The following is an 18,750-nucleotide window of genomic DNA, read 5'->3' as shown; positions in this document are numbered from 1 at the left end:
CAGTGCCCATTCGTTGACTTGTTTATGGACACTGCCACAATATCAGCACTGACCAAAACATAATGATTGATAATGTTCTCTAATGGGTAAAATCTTTCTGACTGTGATATTGTCATTGGACTCATCTGTAAAGTCAGACTGGGTAAAAACAACATAATTTGGTCTTCACGAACTTATGATTCTTTGCATATAGAGCGGAGAAGTGAGATCTGATCACCGGAGACCCATTCAGGGTGCATTTTAATGTCTGAATAAACAAACTGAATGTTGTCCCCTTGTGATCGGATCTCTCAGGACAGAGTCAACTCACCTGTACTTCCTTCAGCTCATCATCAATTTTCGCTTTCCTTTCTTCAATCTTGGAAACTTCTTGAGCCATCTTTCCCTTTATCTTCTCCATCTCCGTCTTCTGGTCACTAGCATTCTGGAAAATGAAAAGCATCATGTGATGTTTGATTTGTTTGATTAAAAACACAGCCTTCGAGTTTGTTATATATTATATGATCTCCTCGACTCAACCTGCTATTCACAGAGAAATCCTGTCCCCTGACCGGGATATATTACAACCTGAACCAATCCAAATAAGCTTCTTTCTCAGTACTTCAATGTACCAGCTTCAGGCGTGAATCGCTGTGAACATTATTTCACACACTTCCTCTCTCACCTCTCTACCCCTAAAATCTATCCATCTTGTCGCATCAAATCTTCTTTCAAGCTAATCTCGTCATTGATTGTCTCCCCATTCCTCCAATTCTCCCACAGTTAAGCCTTGACCCCTTCCATATAACGCAGCACTTTTCTTGTTTCCTCTCCAAAGCGTATTTTCCCTCACTCCCAACCACAATGTTTCCCTCTTCCCCAAGCATCTTTTACCCTCTTTCTCTGGCCCACCTTCCTCCATCTCCCCCCATCCTCCCTGCTGTCTCCTTCTCTACAGGAGACATAGTCACCACAGCCCAAAGGGATAAGTGGAGTTGCTAATTATCACTCTGAAAACTGACTCTCTTTCTCTTGTTTTTTTCTCTCCTTTCTTCTCTCTCCCTACTTCCGTCCATCTCACTCAAAAAGCAGATTCCCCACAGAGAGATATACAGAAGGATATAATAACTAATGTACAAACGTCTGCTTCATTTTTTTCATCCATCCATCCATAACCCCAAATTCTGGTATCGGAAAATAGAAAACTGGATGAAAATTCAAAGTACAAACAAATGCAAATGCATCTACAAAATAACTAGTGAGTTCACAGCAGTGGGTTGAAAGCTGTGGGAATCCAGAAAAGGTTTTCTGAGAGGAGAGGAGCGGAGAGACAAGAAGAGTGCCATGGTGAGACATGAGGAGGACTGAGATATTACTTAGAGGAGAAGTGAAACCCTGTCTAAGTTACACACGGTTACACACAGTCACACACACATTCAGTGACAAACATATATACATACACACCTGCATGGAGGTGGTGATTTCCTGTAGGGCAGAATCTGCCTCCTGTTGTTTGGTCTTCAGCAGTGCACTCTGCTCTGCAGCTCGCCTCTTCAACTCATCCACCAGAGCTTTAGCTTCATTCAGCTTCGACACACCTGCCTGCAGACACAAGTCCATCATAACACGTCAGACAAATAAAATCAGACTTATATATATGAGTAAAGACAACTAAAATTCAACACCAAGTTCAATAGTGTTGAAAGTTTAGTTATAGGTTTATCACTGCTCAACATTCAGTCAGTCATCATCCTGAACTCTGGTCAACACAGTGACATGCCATACACAAGACTGAACGTGATTGGTTGTGCTGGCAAAGGGCTGAAACAAAAGATAGTTCGAATATCATTCTTTTCTTTTTAATAGCATTTAGAAAGCGTAATATAATTGTCAGCTTGCTAGCAAGCACAGTACAGGCTAGCAAACTAATCAGGCTTGTTGGATGATGCATTGACTGCATTTATGTTATAATGTGAGTGTTAGCTATTTCAGCCTTGCCTACATTTAAGTATGGAAAGTCCTTATCGAGGAGTAGTAGCTGTACTTCCTTGTGAATTTTAATTTTTTAGTAGAGCTGATATTTTACCTGCAGATGCTGTTGTCTCGTTGTGAGCTGACTTTGCTTCCGGCTGTATAAAGCAGTGTAAACATGCAGAAAGGCCATGTACTGGCTGGGTGTTGCACCGTGTTCTCTACATGATTCATGGACCATCAGAAACAAACGGCACAGGTCTCCCTGATCAGAGCCTGCTGGGAGACAAAGAAGTGTGTGAGCACAGATTGTTTGAAGTTATAAAGTCTTTCATATTACATTAAACAGAAAAATATGATCGCAATATAGTTAATATCGCCTGAATTATCTCATTGTTTCCACGGTACAGGATTTATTTTTGTATTTCAAATATGAAAAATTAGAGTTGAGGTACTGATCAATATACAGATACAAATGTTTGCCAATTCCTACAAAAACTGTCTTTATACATGGACTGAAATTCACTCACTCAAAATAACTGTATTTCCAGCTTCTTCAAGTCTTTCATGCTAAAAAGGGAATCGCTTCTCAAGTATACAAATCTGTATTTTGTGGGTCTTAAAGGCTATTGGATAACTCCTTAATACAAAGTGATATTCTGTGATAACTTAAAAGCTGATGTGACATTAAATTAAATGTCTAAAATCTAACTCCGTCCTGAAGAGAAGTGTAATCCCATAGTGTCTTCCCATAGTGACAAGAAAGTGACAGGAATAAATAAATAAAAATCTTAATGAATAACAAAAACATTCAATTCAAAGGAGTAATTCAAAGAAAATGAGTCTTTTCATTAATACAAATCATGCTTGGCTTCACATACATGTGCTCTCACCTTTAGTATTGTCTCTTTCATTCTCAGCCCCTCCTCCCTCTGTCTTTGCCAGCAGCAGCTCAGGAATCTGATCAGGTTAACACACACCAGATGAATTTAGACAGAAACCATTGTATGTATAAAAAAAAGAACCATTTTTCTCTTATCTGCCTTTTAAAATGAATGTGCCAGGTTTGTACCACAGGCAAGCAAATGTACTTTAAAGGCCTCATGGGTATGGGGATAATATTGGATCTGGAGGCCCTGGATACTCCTAAGTCATACAAGTGTGTCGAGGCTATTGCAGTGACTGCTAGTGTTCAACATTTTCAGATTTGTGAATCTCCATGCTCAACACTGGCATGAACTTTGTCATTCTTTTTTCATTTAATATCCATTTTTCTTCTTATCTCGTTCTTCTACTCAACATCCTGCTCTAACCTTCTTCATGCTGCTTTCGGTCCATCCTTCCATCCACTGGACAGAACACTTGCGGTAGAAAGCTGGGTTGCTCTCACAGTTGATGGTGAAGTTAGAGTTAGAGCAGTCCATGATCAGAACAATGTGAAGGTTCTTCTGGATTCCTAAGAGATGTGTTAAACAAAAAAACTGTTGAAGGGTTTTTAGCACAGAATGAGGTCTGAAACAGCAAATGAGAAGGAAACAGACAGTGAGGGACAATGTGATTATGTGCATGAGTTATTGTATCTCTGATATTCTCAGTGGTAGCTGGTATCTCCCTGACAGAATTGAATAGTGAAGGGTGAGCAGGGAGCTCTTTAGTGGGTTTACTTTGATAATAAAAGAGCTATTGATTTGATTCTCCAGCAGTAACCTTAACCTCAGTGACACTGGAAGATATCTGCAGTCCACACACCACTGCACAGCAGCGAGGCAGAAGGATGGAGTCAGATACAATCATAGAAGATAAACTGAAATACTGTATAGATAGATAGAAATACTGTAGTGAGAACAATCCCTAGATAGGAATGACACATGTAGCCGGGTTGTACAGTGAGAAGACGACCAGAGTTCCAGATACTGTATATAGAAGAATGAACAATGAATAACAAAGAGAGAGAATCTGCAGTACTGACTGTAGGAAAAGTAGTTGTAGAGTGGCTCTGTGAATCCGTCCTGGGAGGCAGAATCTTTGAGGGAGGACAGGAGAGGCTCCAGCTCCTCTGGGGAGTACAAACCTGGAACCTCGCCTTTAATAGAACACGCACAATAAAATTATATGTGTTTTTTGACATAGTAGCATCTCACAGAGGGAACTAAATCCTCAAGATCCTAGGGCCAGTATGCATTAAAAGGGCAAACTATGATTGGTGTACTGCACTATTATAGTTATGGCTCACTCTACTGCATTGCTCATATTCAAATATAGATCATGTCTACTGCAAAACACGCTATGTCATTTAAAATTCTACTCTTATCAGTAAAATGAAAGTGTAACCTCCTGAGGCACTACTAGTCAAATAGGTTCTCATAAAGATGTCAATAAAATAAGAAAACACGCTCAATAACACAATTACACACCTGACGACAGCAAACTGTTGACCATCTCTAAGAAAGCTGGGTGAACAAATTGATAATCCTCTAACAGCAGTACCACCTGCTGACCCTCCAGACCTGCCAGCTGCATCACCTACAAACACAGTACACACACACACACACACACATTATAAATTTGATACACGTATATCATCAGTAAACATGTATATACTGTATATATATATAAATGACACACAAGGAGACATCAGACTTCCTTTAGACACTGTAGGTGCATATACTATTTAATGGCTAAATACAGGTGTCATTCAACAATCACTCTGTCAATTTAAATCTGAAATAAAACACTTGATAGACTGCTAATGGGAAGACAATTAAAGTGCTTGCCAGTAGAAGGCTATTATCTCTAAGTGCCCTCTGCTAAAAGAGTGGTTGGAATGATGTGAGCCATTTGAGCAGATAAAAATCGTATAAAGGCAATCCTCCATTACCGTCTTGAGATCATTGCTGAAATGCTTAAGAGAGTAAGCGCGGGACATTTTCGGCGTGAACAGTGTGTATCCGTGCATGTGCGACACCAGGCACGTGGCCGTGTGCCGACCAACTCCGCTCCGGCCTGCCAGCAGCAGAGAGCCGCCGGCCCTGCTCAGGACCCGATCCACCCTGGACACGAAGTCGCACACTTCCCAGAACAGGAGAAGATCCAGCTCCTTGTTATCGCGACTGTACAGCACGACTCCCTACAGGTGAAATCGGAAGGAACAGATACAGGAAGTGCAACTCAGAACACATAAACAAACACAAATATACACAAACACAATCTCAAATGAGATACAAAGATAACAGCAGTAGTTTTCAGATGTATTCAGATCCTGAATTTGGTAAGTTGCAATACTAAAATGTAAAAAAGCTTCTTTATAATAAGCAGTAAATTCAATATACAAGTGTATACAAGTATATACTGTATAAGGTTTATCAGTAAAAACTCAAGAGTTGTATAAAGCAGAATAGCCTCTTGAAGAGTTGACGATCATGTGTTTTGTAGTTAAATCTTAAAATAAAAAGTAAAAAAAATTGCTGTGCAGCAAAAATTACAAAATGTAATTTAATAGAAGGATTAAGGAGCATAAGCTTGAAATATTAAAAAACCTTTCTAAACAATTTCATACATTTATATGAGTATACGTGCAATCCCCCAAGTCTGACTACACACAACAGTTCCTCACTGAGTACCTTCTGTATAACTTGTTTTAAGTCGGCAGAATCCAGACGTCCCAGTTGTTTCCCATGAGGAGGCAGCGACTGGCCTGGAGCCATTACAGCCCCTTCAGAGGCTCCCCATGTCACATAGAAACCCTCTGCACACAAGAAATAGCATGCACTGTCAGTTATACATGCACATGCTGTATGTTACAAAATGCACACAAACTGAGCACAGCAAAGGCAGAACTGTCACAAAAATGAACTGACACCAGTCAAATAAATGTGAAATTTGATCAAATGTGTGTCTCAATGTTAAACCAATAGGTATATTGACTTAATTTCAAATCCCACAGCTAACAAACCAGATATTGCAGAGAAGCAGGCAGGTGTTTTACAGGCAGACTGCACATCTGGCCACAGTAAGGAAGAGGCATTTCTCACTAAGGTTACAAAGCACCGGCCTTTAACTGATGCTTTCTAACACAGTAGATACCAATGCAGCCAACAAGTTGGTGGAGCAAGGTGTGTAGACGACAGGGCTGATAAAAACAGAGCTATTGTATCTCTCAGAGTTATTGACCTGGTATGTGCCCGCTAAGATCGGCAGATGGAGCCCTGGTAGTTATTCCCAGGTCTCACATTGTAAAGGGTGACCCAGCCCATCAGACCCCCAACATTATGGAATTTACTCAGAAGGTTTCATTGTCTAGCTTGTTTTAAAAGTCATCTTCTTATGAGAGCTTTTAACAAATGATTGACATTGGCTGTTATTGACCCTGACTAATCCAATGTATTTATTTGTTTACATAATTCTTTCTATGTTATTGTCCTACGACTCTGCTTAAGAAAATATGCTATATAAATTTAGAAAAATCAATTACTACAGTTGTGCCAGTTAACTTTGCATCTTTTCTTTTTAGTAGTTTCTAATAAAACCATGACCATAGCTTTGTTTCAGGATTGCCCAAGGATTTCTGCATTATGCTGTGCAGATGCTAGTAGAGTGCATAGCATATTATTTTTAGTACTACAGTGTGTACCTTTATATGCAAGGAGGACAAACTCTGAATTTGTCTTATTTCTCCTACAATCGTAAGGGGACATGTACCATGTTAACAACACGAGACATCTTTCTTGATTCTTGACTTGTTCTCATTTATCTCACACTCGGAGGTAGCAGGCTTGGAAGTGTGTCGCTTGAATCTTGACAGCTTCGGCTTGGATTTGAAACCAGTTGCCAACATCTCAACACTGCTATTACTAAGAAATGGAAATGTTATTTCTAGTGGGAGACACTATATTCTCAATGAGTGAATAAGAAATCTACTAAACACATCGTTAATATTTAAGTTGGTTTGAGCTGTCAAACTAACTGGAAAAAGGAAACAATTTATTCATGTCGTGTCAGTTTATAAAAAGCAAACAGATTCAAAGGACAGAGCCAAAACATGTCATCAGATGTTGCGTTCATTCAGGCATCAGGCTCCCCAGAGCTACATCTTGTACATCCTTTTGACTGTTGGATCCATATGAGCCTGCAAACAGTCTTGCAGGATTTGAATTAGGGAATAGGTGTGTGAGTGTGGATCTATCTCATACCAGTCATGTTGTCCAAAGCGTCAGAGCCCCAGTCGCCCCGTATGATGGAGGAGAGGATGTTATCGAAGGTGTGAAGGTCTTTGGAGGAAACTAGCCGGTCTCTAAACAGCCTCCTGGCTTCGTATGCCACCACCTCCAACACGCTGTCTGTCACATTAGACTGAGCTGCAAAACAAACAAGATTTTGGGGGATAAATACTCAATAGGTTATCATAAGGCATTGAAATGCAGGAAGAGATTTACTGACCAAATATTCAGCATAAAGACTGACTTAAAAAAAAAGTTGGTCACACATTAAATTTCAGAGAATTATCTGCAAAGGGAACTTTTCTCAAAGTAGGATGAGTATTTTATAGTTTCAAAAAGAACAGACAAGATGAGTAATTACGACCTGACTCAGGCCTCAACATTAGTCAAAGGTCTGTTTTAGGTGGGATAAGACGTGACCAGAGCACCTCCGAGGGTGAGACTAAATTTACTTAATTCCCCAAAGACCAATTGCTGTGAGCTAAAAAGAGAGCGCCAGAGGGACCAGCCTTAACTGTGGTCTCAGAGGCCCCTGGCTTCAACAGTGTCTGTCACATTATATTGAAAGAGCTGAAGAAGAGAATCTAGTGGAGACACAGCTGACACTCAGGGGGTTTCCTGACATATAAAACTTTTAAAACCACAGAAGAAAAGATAAACACAAAAGTACCAAGTTGTCATGCTAAGCATTTCATATTTATACAGCTTTAAAAAAAAAAAAGACTTTCAGTGCCCAGAATCCTCCTTAGTGGGGATTCTACCACAAGCATAAATAATAAAATAGAAAACAAATTCAGAATTTCCGAGGCCTGTATTGGCAGATATTGATATCAGGGAACTTGAAAAGTATTTTTACATCTATTTTTTATTTTTTTTCCCGATTTAAAAAAACACTTCATACAGAGATAGACAGAGAATTAGAAAACATGTAAAAAGCATCAGTCACACACATCTGTGATCAGCTTAAACAGACTGATGATATCAGCCATCACAATGCATTAGTCAGCTCTTAAAGACACAAAGTAAACTAAAATGTTATTTAGTACAGTGCATACCTCCGCCCAACACTCCTTTATGAAACCACATCTAAATTCACTAGATCCAGATTATCGGATCTGCACCAAAGTTGAATGGCCCATTATACCACATTCTTCCACCATGTTTCACAGTAATCCTTCCAGTAGTTTTTGTGTAATCTTACTTATCTTACAGAGATGAAAACATAACCTCCTTGGTGGCGGCAAAAAATGTTATGTTCCTAATGTACTGTAATTTGAGTGCAACACAACAAAAGCGGCAAGCTAGAGTTCATTACAGATGACCACCTTGATATGTGGATACACAAGCACACTTGGTACTGGGCATAAATTCAAACTGAGTGTCATCTATGTTATGATCATTTAAAAGTAAGGTTATGGATGTTTTGAAATGTATATTGTAAATATAGTGATTGCAATTACACACTCAAACTGAACATTTAAAACATCAACACAGTGAAAGAATCCAAATTGAAAGAGGTTTTTACAGGAACCCAGATGAAGGTAAACAATGAGAACTAATAGCAAGTAAAACAATTATGAGCACAGGAAAAGCGCAGTTTGTCTGCTGACTTGGTTAATTAAGATAAATGATCGGACTCACTATCACCACAGGAACACACTGCAGAGAGAGAGTGACGGAGGGAGAGATGGAAACACAGCAAAGGGGGAGAATGATGAAGAAGACAAGACTAGTGACAGAGGACGTAAGGAAAGAGTGGAGAAAACAGGGAAGGAGAGAGAGATGGAGTTAAAAAAGAGTTGGAGACAGTAACTCTGAGCTAAAAGAATACTGACAAGAAACTAAGCCATCTGCTGCTGTCTTTTTGATTCTGGCATCAAAACTGACAGAGTTATTAAAGCTTCATGCTCCTCAGCCGCAGCTGAAATGTGCACGTGGACTCTAAAGAATTAGCAGAAAACCAGTGAGTCATTAAATCATAGAGCATAGAGCAGTGCTTCTGAAAACATTGACTGGAGTACCTTACGGGCCATGGGTCTGATTCTGAAGACTTCTCATATTACAAAAGTAAACATATTTTTAAACATATTTTTCATGCATCTGGTTTCCCAATAAAGCCTGAAAATTCTGACTTGGAGAAGCTTGGGATGTGCCTGGTTATTGCAGCCATCTTAAGGCACGGATACGAAAACAAACAAAAGCCTTCTGTCCGTACTCTGCATTCATTTCGTCCATATTTGTGTTCTGTAAGTTTTTGGATAAGGACGACACACACAAAACAGTGTAGCCAACTGTTCAAGTGAGACGACCATAAGCCATGAGGAAGAACATTCAATAATGGTGAAAACCTTTAAGGAGACTTTGCTAGTTGGTAAGAAACTACAGGCGTTTATCAGAAAATCTCACCTTTGCGCTGCCCTCTAGTGCCATGCCATGCCAATGTGCAGGATGCATTGAGGTATATGGGCAGTGGAGGTTATATTGTTTGAGCAGGACACATCACTTTTTGTACGTACAGGCAGCATAAATCAGCATTTAAACCTATTTTTAAAAAGTGCTCAAAAACATAGACATTGATATGTGTGCATTACTGCACATGTGTTTAGTTACCTGCAGTGAGGTCATATCTCAGCAGGCTGAGGACCCATTCAGTGAGAATACAGGGGGTGAACAGGTAGTGACTGTGGTCATCCACTGTAAACTTGGCTTTCACCTGAGAGGAGAGAAACACATGGATGATAGCAAATAGGATCAAAATTAATTCAATGATTCAATGATAAGAATAATCTTAAGCCAAACTCTGGTTGATACCCGCCCTCAGCATCAAACATGACGGATAAATAAATGAAAAAGTTAATATTTTGTTCCCGCCATAGCTGTAATTTAGAACTGGCATCATGGTGTTTCAGTCACTGAAGGTCTGTGCCTGCATGTAGAACAAAACAACTCTGCTGTACGACACCATTCTAGTTTTACATTGGTATACGTTTATAATTGGCTGACACCTATATTCTAGTTTTGTTGAAAAACTACAATGTACCAACACAGAAATTTTGCCCTGTCACCCAATCTTTAAACCAGGAGAGGGGAACCTGAAGCCTCCAGGCCGAATAAAAGACTATTTAATCTGCCCTGCCAGGCAATTCATAAATACTATCACAGCAGCTACTGATTTTTTTCTGTGATAAAATAAAAAAACATTAAATAGAAGACTAGCAGGTTTAACAGCTCGGATCCTTTTGACTGTATGCCTGTCTGATCACAGTCAGGGTGAAAGGCACACATGAAACAAAAAACCATCACTGTCAGGAAAGTAAACGCAGAGAAAGGGACAAACAATTATTTTTTGTTGACATAAAGGATAAGCCAGTGTACCTAATTTGCAGAGACGAGCGCACAGTGATGAAAAAGCCTGATCTGGAGCATCATCACAGCTTCAAACATGATAAACTGGATGAGGACAAATGCACTTGGATTTGGGTGTAATACAAACAAATTTCACAAGACAAAATCATTACAGAGAGGCAGGCAAGTTTTGTGGTAAGCAAGATAATAGCTTTGAAGTTGGATCCGCATTAAGAATTTCTACAATAGAACCACGTTACCACTGTGAGCTGAGTTCCAAAGTGGAAGTTTGTCTAGTGGGGGAAGGGCTCTGTTTGCAAGCCATGTATGTCCCAACCAAAAGCGATGATTTGTTTGAGTTTGTTGATGTATTTGCTAAAACCAGGAGGGAGTTCGTAGCATCAAAACCATCGGACCTCGGACGCCTCACCAAAAAGTAGTGGTTACAGCCATCGGCGAGAGTTTAGAGTGATAAATGTGTCCAATAATTTAGTACGGCCCATGAAGGATGTTAAATATCCTGAAATATATGTACATGTATTATACTCGTGTTCGTATGAAGAATGCAAACCTCTCTATTGAATTAAAAGCCATGTTTTTAAAGCATACAAGTACTTGGGTGGTGCTATTTAGCTGAAAATGGATGTAATAACTTCTTCCTGTTTACAATCGTCTGTCACTATATGTCCCTCATATTTTCTCAAATTCAACCTCTGGAGTCTCCAGTGACTTGTTGATGCTTTCAGTATCTCAAGCAAGAATCTGTTGCCACAACATGACCATGAATGGAAACTCTGTCGAATTCATTACCTGTTCATAGAGCTGCACCAGAGAGCCAGCCAGCTGGTGAGTCTTCCCTGTGCTGGCCCAGGCTGCCTGGCCACCAAGACTGTGCTGAAGAACTGGCTGCAGGTACGCTGAGTAGATAGTCTGCAGCTGCTCCCTGTCTGGATAGCTGATGGCAGAGGCGAAGAAGCAGAGACGAAGGAGAATGTAAGAGGAAACAAGATGGTGAGTCAGGGTCGGGGTTAGCAACAGCAACATGGAGAAACAAAACAGAGAGAGAGAGAGAGGAGGACTGATGTTGGACATGAGAATTAAGGTATGTATGTGAATTACTTAAAGTTGGAGTGCTTGCATCATACTTACTCAATGGTGCAGATGCGTACTATAGAGGAGAAGCGGGAGGTGAGCGAATGGCTCCCGACAGCACCCCCTGTTGACATGGAGGCCACCACCTGGATGTTCTCGAGACTCACCCACTCCAGATTTTCATCATAAAATCCCTTATATGTCAACACCTGGAGGAGTGACATGAAGTGAGGTTAGATGTGTCTGATTAAATTATGAAAACACAAACTCATCAATAATTTGAAACCACAAATTCTTTGTGTGTGGAGTTTGTATGATTTCCCCCATGTTGATGGGGGTTTCCTCTGGACCCACACTGATGTGAAAGGAACCAGCGTCAAAGTCTCAGCTTCCCTTCATACATTCATTATTTGCCTATTTGTGTTTGTGTCAGTGCATCAGCTCTACCTGTTGCAGGAAGGCAGTGAGGTTGCTTGTCCCCCACTTGTCCGGTTTGGGCAGGTTGATGTTTTTCAGGTAAAGGACCAGATTCTCACAGTCCTTGGGTCTGAACACCCGGCCAGTGTTAGAGCTCAGCAACAGGCAGGTCTGACTGAGCTTCTGGAGGACATGGCGGGAAGAGGTCTGTGCACTGCAGTGAACCACGGCGACTTGGGTGGAGCGCAGCCGAGAGAAGGCGTAGCGCAGCAGCATGCTAGACACACAAAATCACAGAGAAAGAATGTCAAGAAATACATACTAACTTGTATTTAGTTGTTGTCCTGTTATAGGAGACAGATGCCGCTTTATTTATGATATGTTGTAAGGTGCTCAGAAAGGCACCATGAAATAAAAGCTGTTTTTGTTGTTGTCCAGCAATCCCTACAGTATGAGTTTAAGCTTTTATGTTTATTGCAGCTTTGCGTGTGATTTCTGGTATACCTGTATACAAGGCATCTACATATATATAATTTGCAAGTGTGTATATATGACACATGCAATCATGAACATATATGTTTATATAAACATATATTTATGATTATGCAAATATTTGTGCCCTTTGTGAGTGTTTTTTTTCTGCAAATGTGAAATTACCCCTTTCCACAGCCCTCTGGCCCCACCACCATGAAGGGCTGCCTGTGCTGAGCGGTGAGCCACGGGGAGAAACAGTGCAGACCTCTCTGCATGTCCACGGTCTCTATAACAGGTAGGGTGTGAGTATGAGCAAGCTGCTCCAGCGTGAGACCCTCAGGACGCTGGAATATATAGGCTGCTAGATGGCCGCTCTCCGTATCATAGTAGGTATCTAGTGGTTTTCTGGTGTCTGGTGGACTTTCCCTGGCCCAGCTCAGCAACTACAGAAGTACAAAGACATAAGAGCACACATCAGGACCTGGAGTGGTACCCCAGCAGTTTCCCACCTGAGGGGAGTCATGAATGTGAATCTTAAAATGTATCTTCTTTACTGTCGCCCTTTTACCATGCTAAAAATAAACAAAATAAAAAAGACAGAGGTCCTTACCTCCTTGGCAAACTCCTGTCGTGTTTTGAAGTTGAGGTTTCCTCCCAAACCTCTAAGAAGGCCAACAATAAACTGACCTCTCTCTGTCACAGCGTTGAGATGGGACAGACCATTGAACACTGTACCCACCAGACTGGACTCCACAACAAAGTCATTCTGATGAAAGGAGAGACGGGGTTATGTGAGTCTGATTTACAAATCTAACTTAGGTTTTTTGAATGACTTTGGTGAAAGTGAGAGGAAACACAGTAGATGTAGAATAGCACCACCCTCTACACACACATACCTGTTTGACGACCCAGTCCAGGGCTCGCTGGAAATAGTCTCCCAGCCAGTTTTCCAGGTTGCTGCAACACTCCTCTGGCTGACCCCTCAACCACGACTTGACCAAGGCCCCCACATCAATGTCTTCATCGCTGATGATATAAGTCGTAATAAGACAAGGTTAAAAAAAATCATTGATCTACAAATAAACAATTAAATGTGTGGAAAGGTTCACAGACCTGAGAAAGATCATCCCCATACGAGAGATGGTGGCTGGTGAGGCGCAGCTGAGATCGTGAGTCTCAAACAAGAAGTTAACATTGGGGCCGAACTGGATGCGTTCTCCGCTTGGCATGGTCAACAGTCGGTTATCATCGAGCACAGAGTTTAGACTCTCAATCCACTCTGGGTCAATGTCGCCGTCACACACAATCCATGAGCTCACCTCTAGAAAAAACCACAAATACATATACATTCATATGCTGTAGATACACAACTCAATCCAAATACATCCAGTGCAGAGCATAACAAAAGCAGCTTCCTTCGGGCTCACTATATGCAGGCGCTGTAGAGAGTACTGGGAGCAGTGCAAGAACTTTTCGAGTTAAAGTAACAAATACTGTGGAATAAATCTCATGCTAGTTTTCAAAAGTTTGGCTCATAAAGACAAAAGTTTATTATGACCTCATTGCATCTATTTGAAAGGTGTCTCCTTCTTACCCTGTGGTTCCCTGACCACACTCCTGGCACTGTGTGTGAGGACACCATCAGCCCATTCTCTGGTGTCCATGTCTATGTGTCCAAGCAGCTGCTGTCTGGGCATGGCCTTTGGATTCATTGTGTACTGTTTCACCTGCAGAATTACATGGTCAGCAAGAAGGCAAACAACATTAGCAGGGTTTCTGCAGGTTTCTACAAGGTACTCTTTAGACTATTAAAGACTATAATGACTGAAATTTAAGTACAACAGATATGAAGGAATATCAGTGTCAGAATTACTTACACTTCCCTATAAAAGATAAGGTGAAGTAGCCTAGAGACCTAATACATAACATTATTTATTTTTTAGGCCCTGAATTTCATTCAGATTATTGAATTTGAGGCTATTTAAGACCCCGCGGGAACCCTGATTAGGTAAGTTTTTTTCAAATGATCAATAAACTTTCATATTAATTATTTTTATGCTCCTTCATATCAATATAAAAAAGCATTTTGAATACAGGCTGAATCGATGAATGAAAATTCAGGTAGGCAGCTCCTCTCTTACTCACCACTTTGCCCGTCTTGCTGAGAGCAGCCCTGAGCATCCTCCAGAGTGTTGACTTCCCAGCTCCGCTTGGCCCGACAATAACTACACCCATGCGCTGTCTCAGCTGCTCATTCAGCTCCAGTGCCTTCTTCAGCTACATAGATTGGAAAAACAATTAGCGATTAATCTGTGATTTGTCCACCATCAAAATCAATTCATGTCAAAGATGGAGTGATGCCAAATATTGCCTGAACACCATGTATCATGACAATAACGTGAATATCCAGCTACTAATTGCACGCACACACCTGGCTGGGTATGAGCTCAAGTCGTGCCTCCTTGTAGACGTGTTCGAGGGCATTCATGAGGATGTGGTCCTCCACGTCTGTGAAATTAACCCCAGAGAAGACGTCTTTGACCAGAGCGTCGAACCGAGAGCTATCAGCAAATGTCAGCTTGGACATGGTGTTCAGTCTCAAGGCCTGCACCACCAGACTGCTCTCCTGAACTGAATGTAGATGAAAGAGATTGATTTAGCATCAGAGTGATTTACCACTGTAAAAACAGACTATATGCAGAGAGGCATAAACACAGGCTTGATAGAGAAGACAAAAACAGGGTTATGAAATTGAACCTTTCCCTGTTGTAAAAGCGATAATTACCAAAGCTTGTCATGATTTACAGGTTTGTCAATACTTTTGTTCTGTTTTCCAAAGATGTTCGCCTTTCCCCCAGGCACGACCGTGGTGCAGAGAGAGGAGCACTTGGCCAGACTACACACAAAGAGACAAACACAGCACCTTGGAGACTCATTGATAGACAGGGGTTCCATGCGGTGTACGTTGGCAAGATCTAGGGCTGGTGGTAGAACAGGAGGATTTAAAGGAGAGCAGGATGGGTTCAAGAAGAGGCAGAGAGGAAAATGAGAAAGAGAAAGATAGAAGTGAAAATATTGAAAAGCAGAGACATGAAGGGAAGATGGGGGGGTGAGAAACGGAGGGCGGCGAGCGAGAACTGCAAGAGCGGCGTCGACAGCCAGGTATCAGAGAGAGAGCTGACAAGAGGTCAGGAGGAGGGGAAAGGAGGTGGGGGGAAAAAATCGTACAGAAGCGGTAAACAACAGAACTCTGAGTGTCTGGGAACAGGAGAATGGAGAAGGACAAAAGTACAGACGAGTGAAAAGCCCAGAGGAGGGAAAGTTTTCAGGAGGGAGCATTTGGGCTAAATGTCAATTGATGTGTCTGCATTAGAGGATTTAGAGGGCAAGGACGAGAGCAGGGGAGAAAGAGAGAAGTGCTGTTCAAAAGAGCCTTTTGATGTTCGAGTACACTCATGTATAGTGTTGATCAAACTGCATTAAAGAGATATCCACACTGGGAGACACAGATAAACAAAACGCTCTGCTGTGTGACCCAGTTGGCTGCAGGATGAGCATCAACAAACCAGTAGAATTTTCCCTCATCACATGCTCGTACAATCTGTTTCATTAGCGCTATAACTTTCTGTCTTCCAGGTCAGGAGCTCACAGTCTTCACAGGAGAAATGCTTTAAAGGTTCAGTGTGTAGGATTTAGTGACATGGCGGCCTCAATAGAGAGGACCTGCTCCCGATGTTAAAATAAAGTATTTAAATATAAAAGGGCCCATTCTAGGGTAAAGAAAACAAAAAATCATAAAATTTCGATGATTACACACAAGTGAAAAAATCACTATGATTATTTTATATTCAATCTGCCAATAGATCCCTATCACCTGAATCTTACACACTGGACCTTTAAAGACGCTTCAACCAAATGACAAAAGGTGAATTTTCACATTATTGACTTAATGTGGAAAGCTAGAATTACTGCCCCATGGTTATATTGACAAATTAAATCATATCAGTTAACCTTTGAGTCCAAGTGACAACTGGGCGACATTTTTAGAAACTCCCTGAAGGCAGAATTGAGATACCATCTGAAAGAGGCCAAAAACATGTTTTGTGAGGCCACCATGACCTTGACTTTTGACCACCCAAATCGAATTCTTTAATCAGTGAGTCTAAGTGAACATTTGTGCCAAATCTGAAAGGATTCCCTGGAGGTGTTCCTGAGAAATCAATTTCGCAAGAATGGGACGAACGGACGGACAACCTGAAAACATAGTACCTTCAGTCACTGGCTGTCTCAGACACAGAGACATTAAAACATAAACTGGAAATACTACAACTTTGTATCTTAATTATAATGCCCTATAGGGACATTATAAGTTATACTACTTCAGTACAACTGACCTTTCTGATAATTTTTTTTCAATTATTATATTGGAATTAATTCAACAGCTCTTAGCACATACATATAAATCAGGTGTGTGTTAATTGAGTGCTGCTGCTTTTCTGATCGTCATCATTTGCTGTGCAATTATAAGGCAAAAGTTTGATATTGGCTCCACTCACCACTGGGGGTTAGAACATTTAGACTTCAAAGATCTCAACTGGGCTTGTTTGTGGTTCTTTGACATGAATTATGACACACAGTTGTTTTCAAATCCTCTGAGACAGTAAAATAGCACAGAATGACAACCCAAAGTTAGGCTGTCTCAGATAGATTGCTGCAGGTAAAATGGTCATTTAGTCGTTTCTGCTTAATTGCACTACTTGATGGATTTTACTCTACAATCTTTTCCACCTGTGAAGCATGAATAAAATCTCATATTGAGTCGGCGAGTTGTATCAAACTGGGAGTGCAAACTATAGTCGCTTTCCACTATCAGACACTAGAACACTTAATGTGTTAAGTAACACTGAAAAATCCTTAAGATCCCTAAGATCCTTTAAATCCTTATTTACATTCATTACCTAATGTCACATAATAACAATCATGGCAACATTCTCTACTCTCTTAGACACACCTTACAAAAATCATATGGACTACAAATACATTGTATAAATTATCTAGAATGAGCGCTTGAATATGTTTTGCGACAGAATACATCAGTTTTTAGATCTTATCTCAAAAATATTCCCAGCACAATCTCTGAAAGAATAAACCCTGTCCTGCCTAATTTTAAACAGATAAATCATGTGAAGCAGGGTCACTGAAATTTGTTACGAGACAGTACATAACAGTGCCCCATCAATTTTGCACTGTGATCCTATAACATATTGGACTTATGATGGAATATAAAAAGAGAAGATCAAACTCGATGCAGCAGTACAAGATATGTTGTCATTTTTATAGGGGCCTTTGTGTGTGTGTGCTGTCTAGGACCACACGCACACACATTTTCTCTAACTCCTGGTATTTCACATGATGGCCTGATACGATGATGATTCGTTCAGTTCATCGTTCAAGAAAAAATATGAATATTCATGTACAACAAAGTCACTGCAGAGCCGCGGGTTGCCGACCCCTGGCCTAGAAGTAGACGACTAGTAGACCTCAGAATGTGCTTTCGTGCCAGTATGACCTCATGCTCTGCATTATCAACCAATGTAAAATACACTCCCCATTCTTGGATGTGCAATATATTTTGTGTTGTGTAGTTTTGTTTCCCGATAGCAAAAATGTTTTGTGTACTAGAGCCCGACTAATATGGAATTTTGAGGGTCGATGGCGATACTGATTTTTTGGGATTAAACATTTCCAATTCCGATGAATCTGCAGATATATCAAACACAAAAAACAATGAAATGTATTTGAGGCTTGATATTTTACAGTTAAACCATAACCATATTATGAATAACTATGAAGAAAATGTGAAGAAAAATGCAATAAAATGCAAAAATGTTCTATATTGTTAATTCGGTAAAAAAAAAGGTTTTGATATCAGTAAAAATAAACATCAGCAGCTATGAATGTGACTCGAGGTCATGACCTCAAACTTGATGCACCTACTTTGTCTGAACTGCCCTGTCACACACAGCTAATGGAAAAGTAAAAATACCTCACAGAAAAATTGCACCCGAAATTCAATAAACAAATAGCCGGGGGTGGGGGGGGTCTTACTCTTGTCCTTGTCGTGACTCCTCCTCTGTTGCTGCAGGAGACTGCCACAGGCCTTCAGCACTGTCTTCAGAGCACGCAAACCCCAGTCATAGTGCTGCTGGGGAGTCAACAGCTCCCTGGACAGACAAATACAGACACTCTCAAAAAC

At 40.7% G+C, this 18,750-nt stretch overlaps 1 protein-coding gene across 4 annotated transcripts in view; it reads right to left on the bottom strand.

Moving 5' to 3' along the window:
* The window catches only part of LOC118106293 (cytoplasmic dynein 2 heavy chain 1), a 106,164-nt gene that overhangs the window by 61,548 nt on the left and 25,866 nt on the right, over window positions 1-18,750 (bottom strand). For 3 of the 4 annotated variants that reach the window (XM_035154711.2, XM_035154713.2, XM_035154714.2), the window contains exons 40-61: window positions 18,603-18,718; window positions 14,926-15,125; window positions 14,640-14,771; window positions 14,089-14,221; window positions 13,608-13,815; window positions 13,391-13,520; window positions 13,105-13,260; window positions 12,678-12,937; window positions 12,051-12,297; window positions 11,661-11,812; window positions 11,322-11,466; window positions 9,777-9,879; window positions 7,140-7,304; window positions 5,571-5,695; window positions 4,829-5,077; window positions 4,365-4,473; window positions 3,920-4,033; window positions 3,264-3,406; window positions 2,844-2,910; window positions 2,066-2,229; window positions 1,444-1,581; window positions 311-424 (exon numbers count right to left, since the gene is read on the bottom strand). In XM_035154711.2, the coding sequence (XP_035010602.2) occupies window positions 311-424; window positions 1,444-1,581; window positions 2,066-2,229; window positions 2,844-2,910; window positions 3,264-3,406; window positions 3,920-4,033; window positions 4,365-4,473; window positions 4,829-5,077; window positions 5,571-5,695; window positions 7,140-7,304; window positions 9,777-9,879; window positions 11,322-11,466; window positions 11,661-11,812; window positions 12,051-12,297; window positions 12,678-12,937; window positions 13,105-13,260; window positions 13,391-13,520; window positions 13,608-13,815; window positions 14,089-14,221; window positions 14,640-14,771; window positions 14,926-15,125; window positions 18,603-18,718 (3,370 nt within the window). The remainder of the gene's footprint in view (window positions 1-310; window positions 425-1,443; window positions 1,582-2,065; window positions 2,230-2,843; window positions 2,911-3,263; window positions 3,407-3,919; window positions 4,034-4,364; window positions 4,474-4,828; window positions 5,078-5,570; window positions 5,696-7,139; window positions 7,305-9,776; window positions 9,880-11,321; window positions 11,467-11,660; window positions 11,813-12,050; window positions 12,298-12,677; window positions 12,938-13,104; window positions 13,261-13,390; window positions 13,521-13,607; window positions 13,816-14,088; window positions 14,222-14,639; window positions 14,772-14,925; window positions 15,126-18,602; window positions 18,719-18,750) is intronic. The other variant, XM_035154712.2, reaches the window with a different exon arrangement.

Source organism: Hippoglossus stenolepis, chromosome 4 (genome assembly GCF_022539355.2).
Source record: "Hippoglossus stenolepis isolate QCI-W04-F060 chromosome 4, HSTE1.2, whole genome shotgun sequence".
Taxonomy (NCBI): Eukaryota; Metazoa; Chordata; class Actinopteri; order Pleuronectiformes; family Pleuronectidae; genus Hippoglossus; species Hippoglossus stenolepis.
Note: the sequence above shows the minus strand (reverse complement) of the source record. Positions and strands in the feature narration are given on the sequence as shown.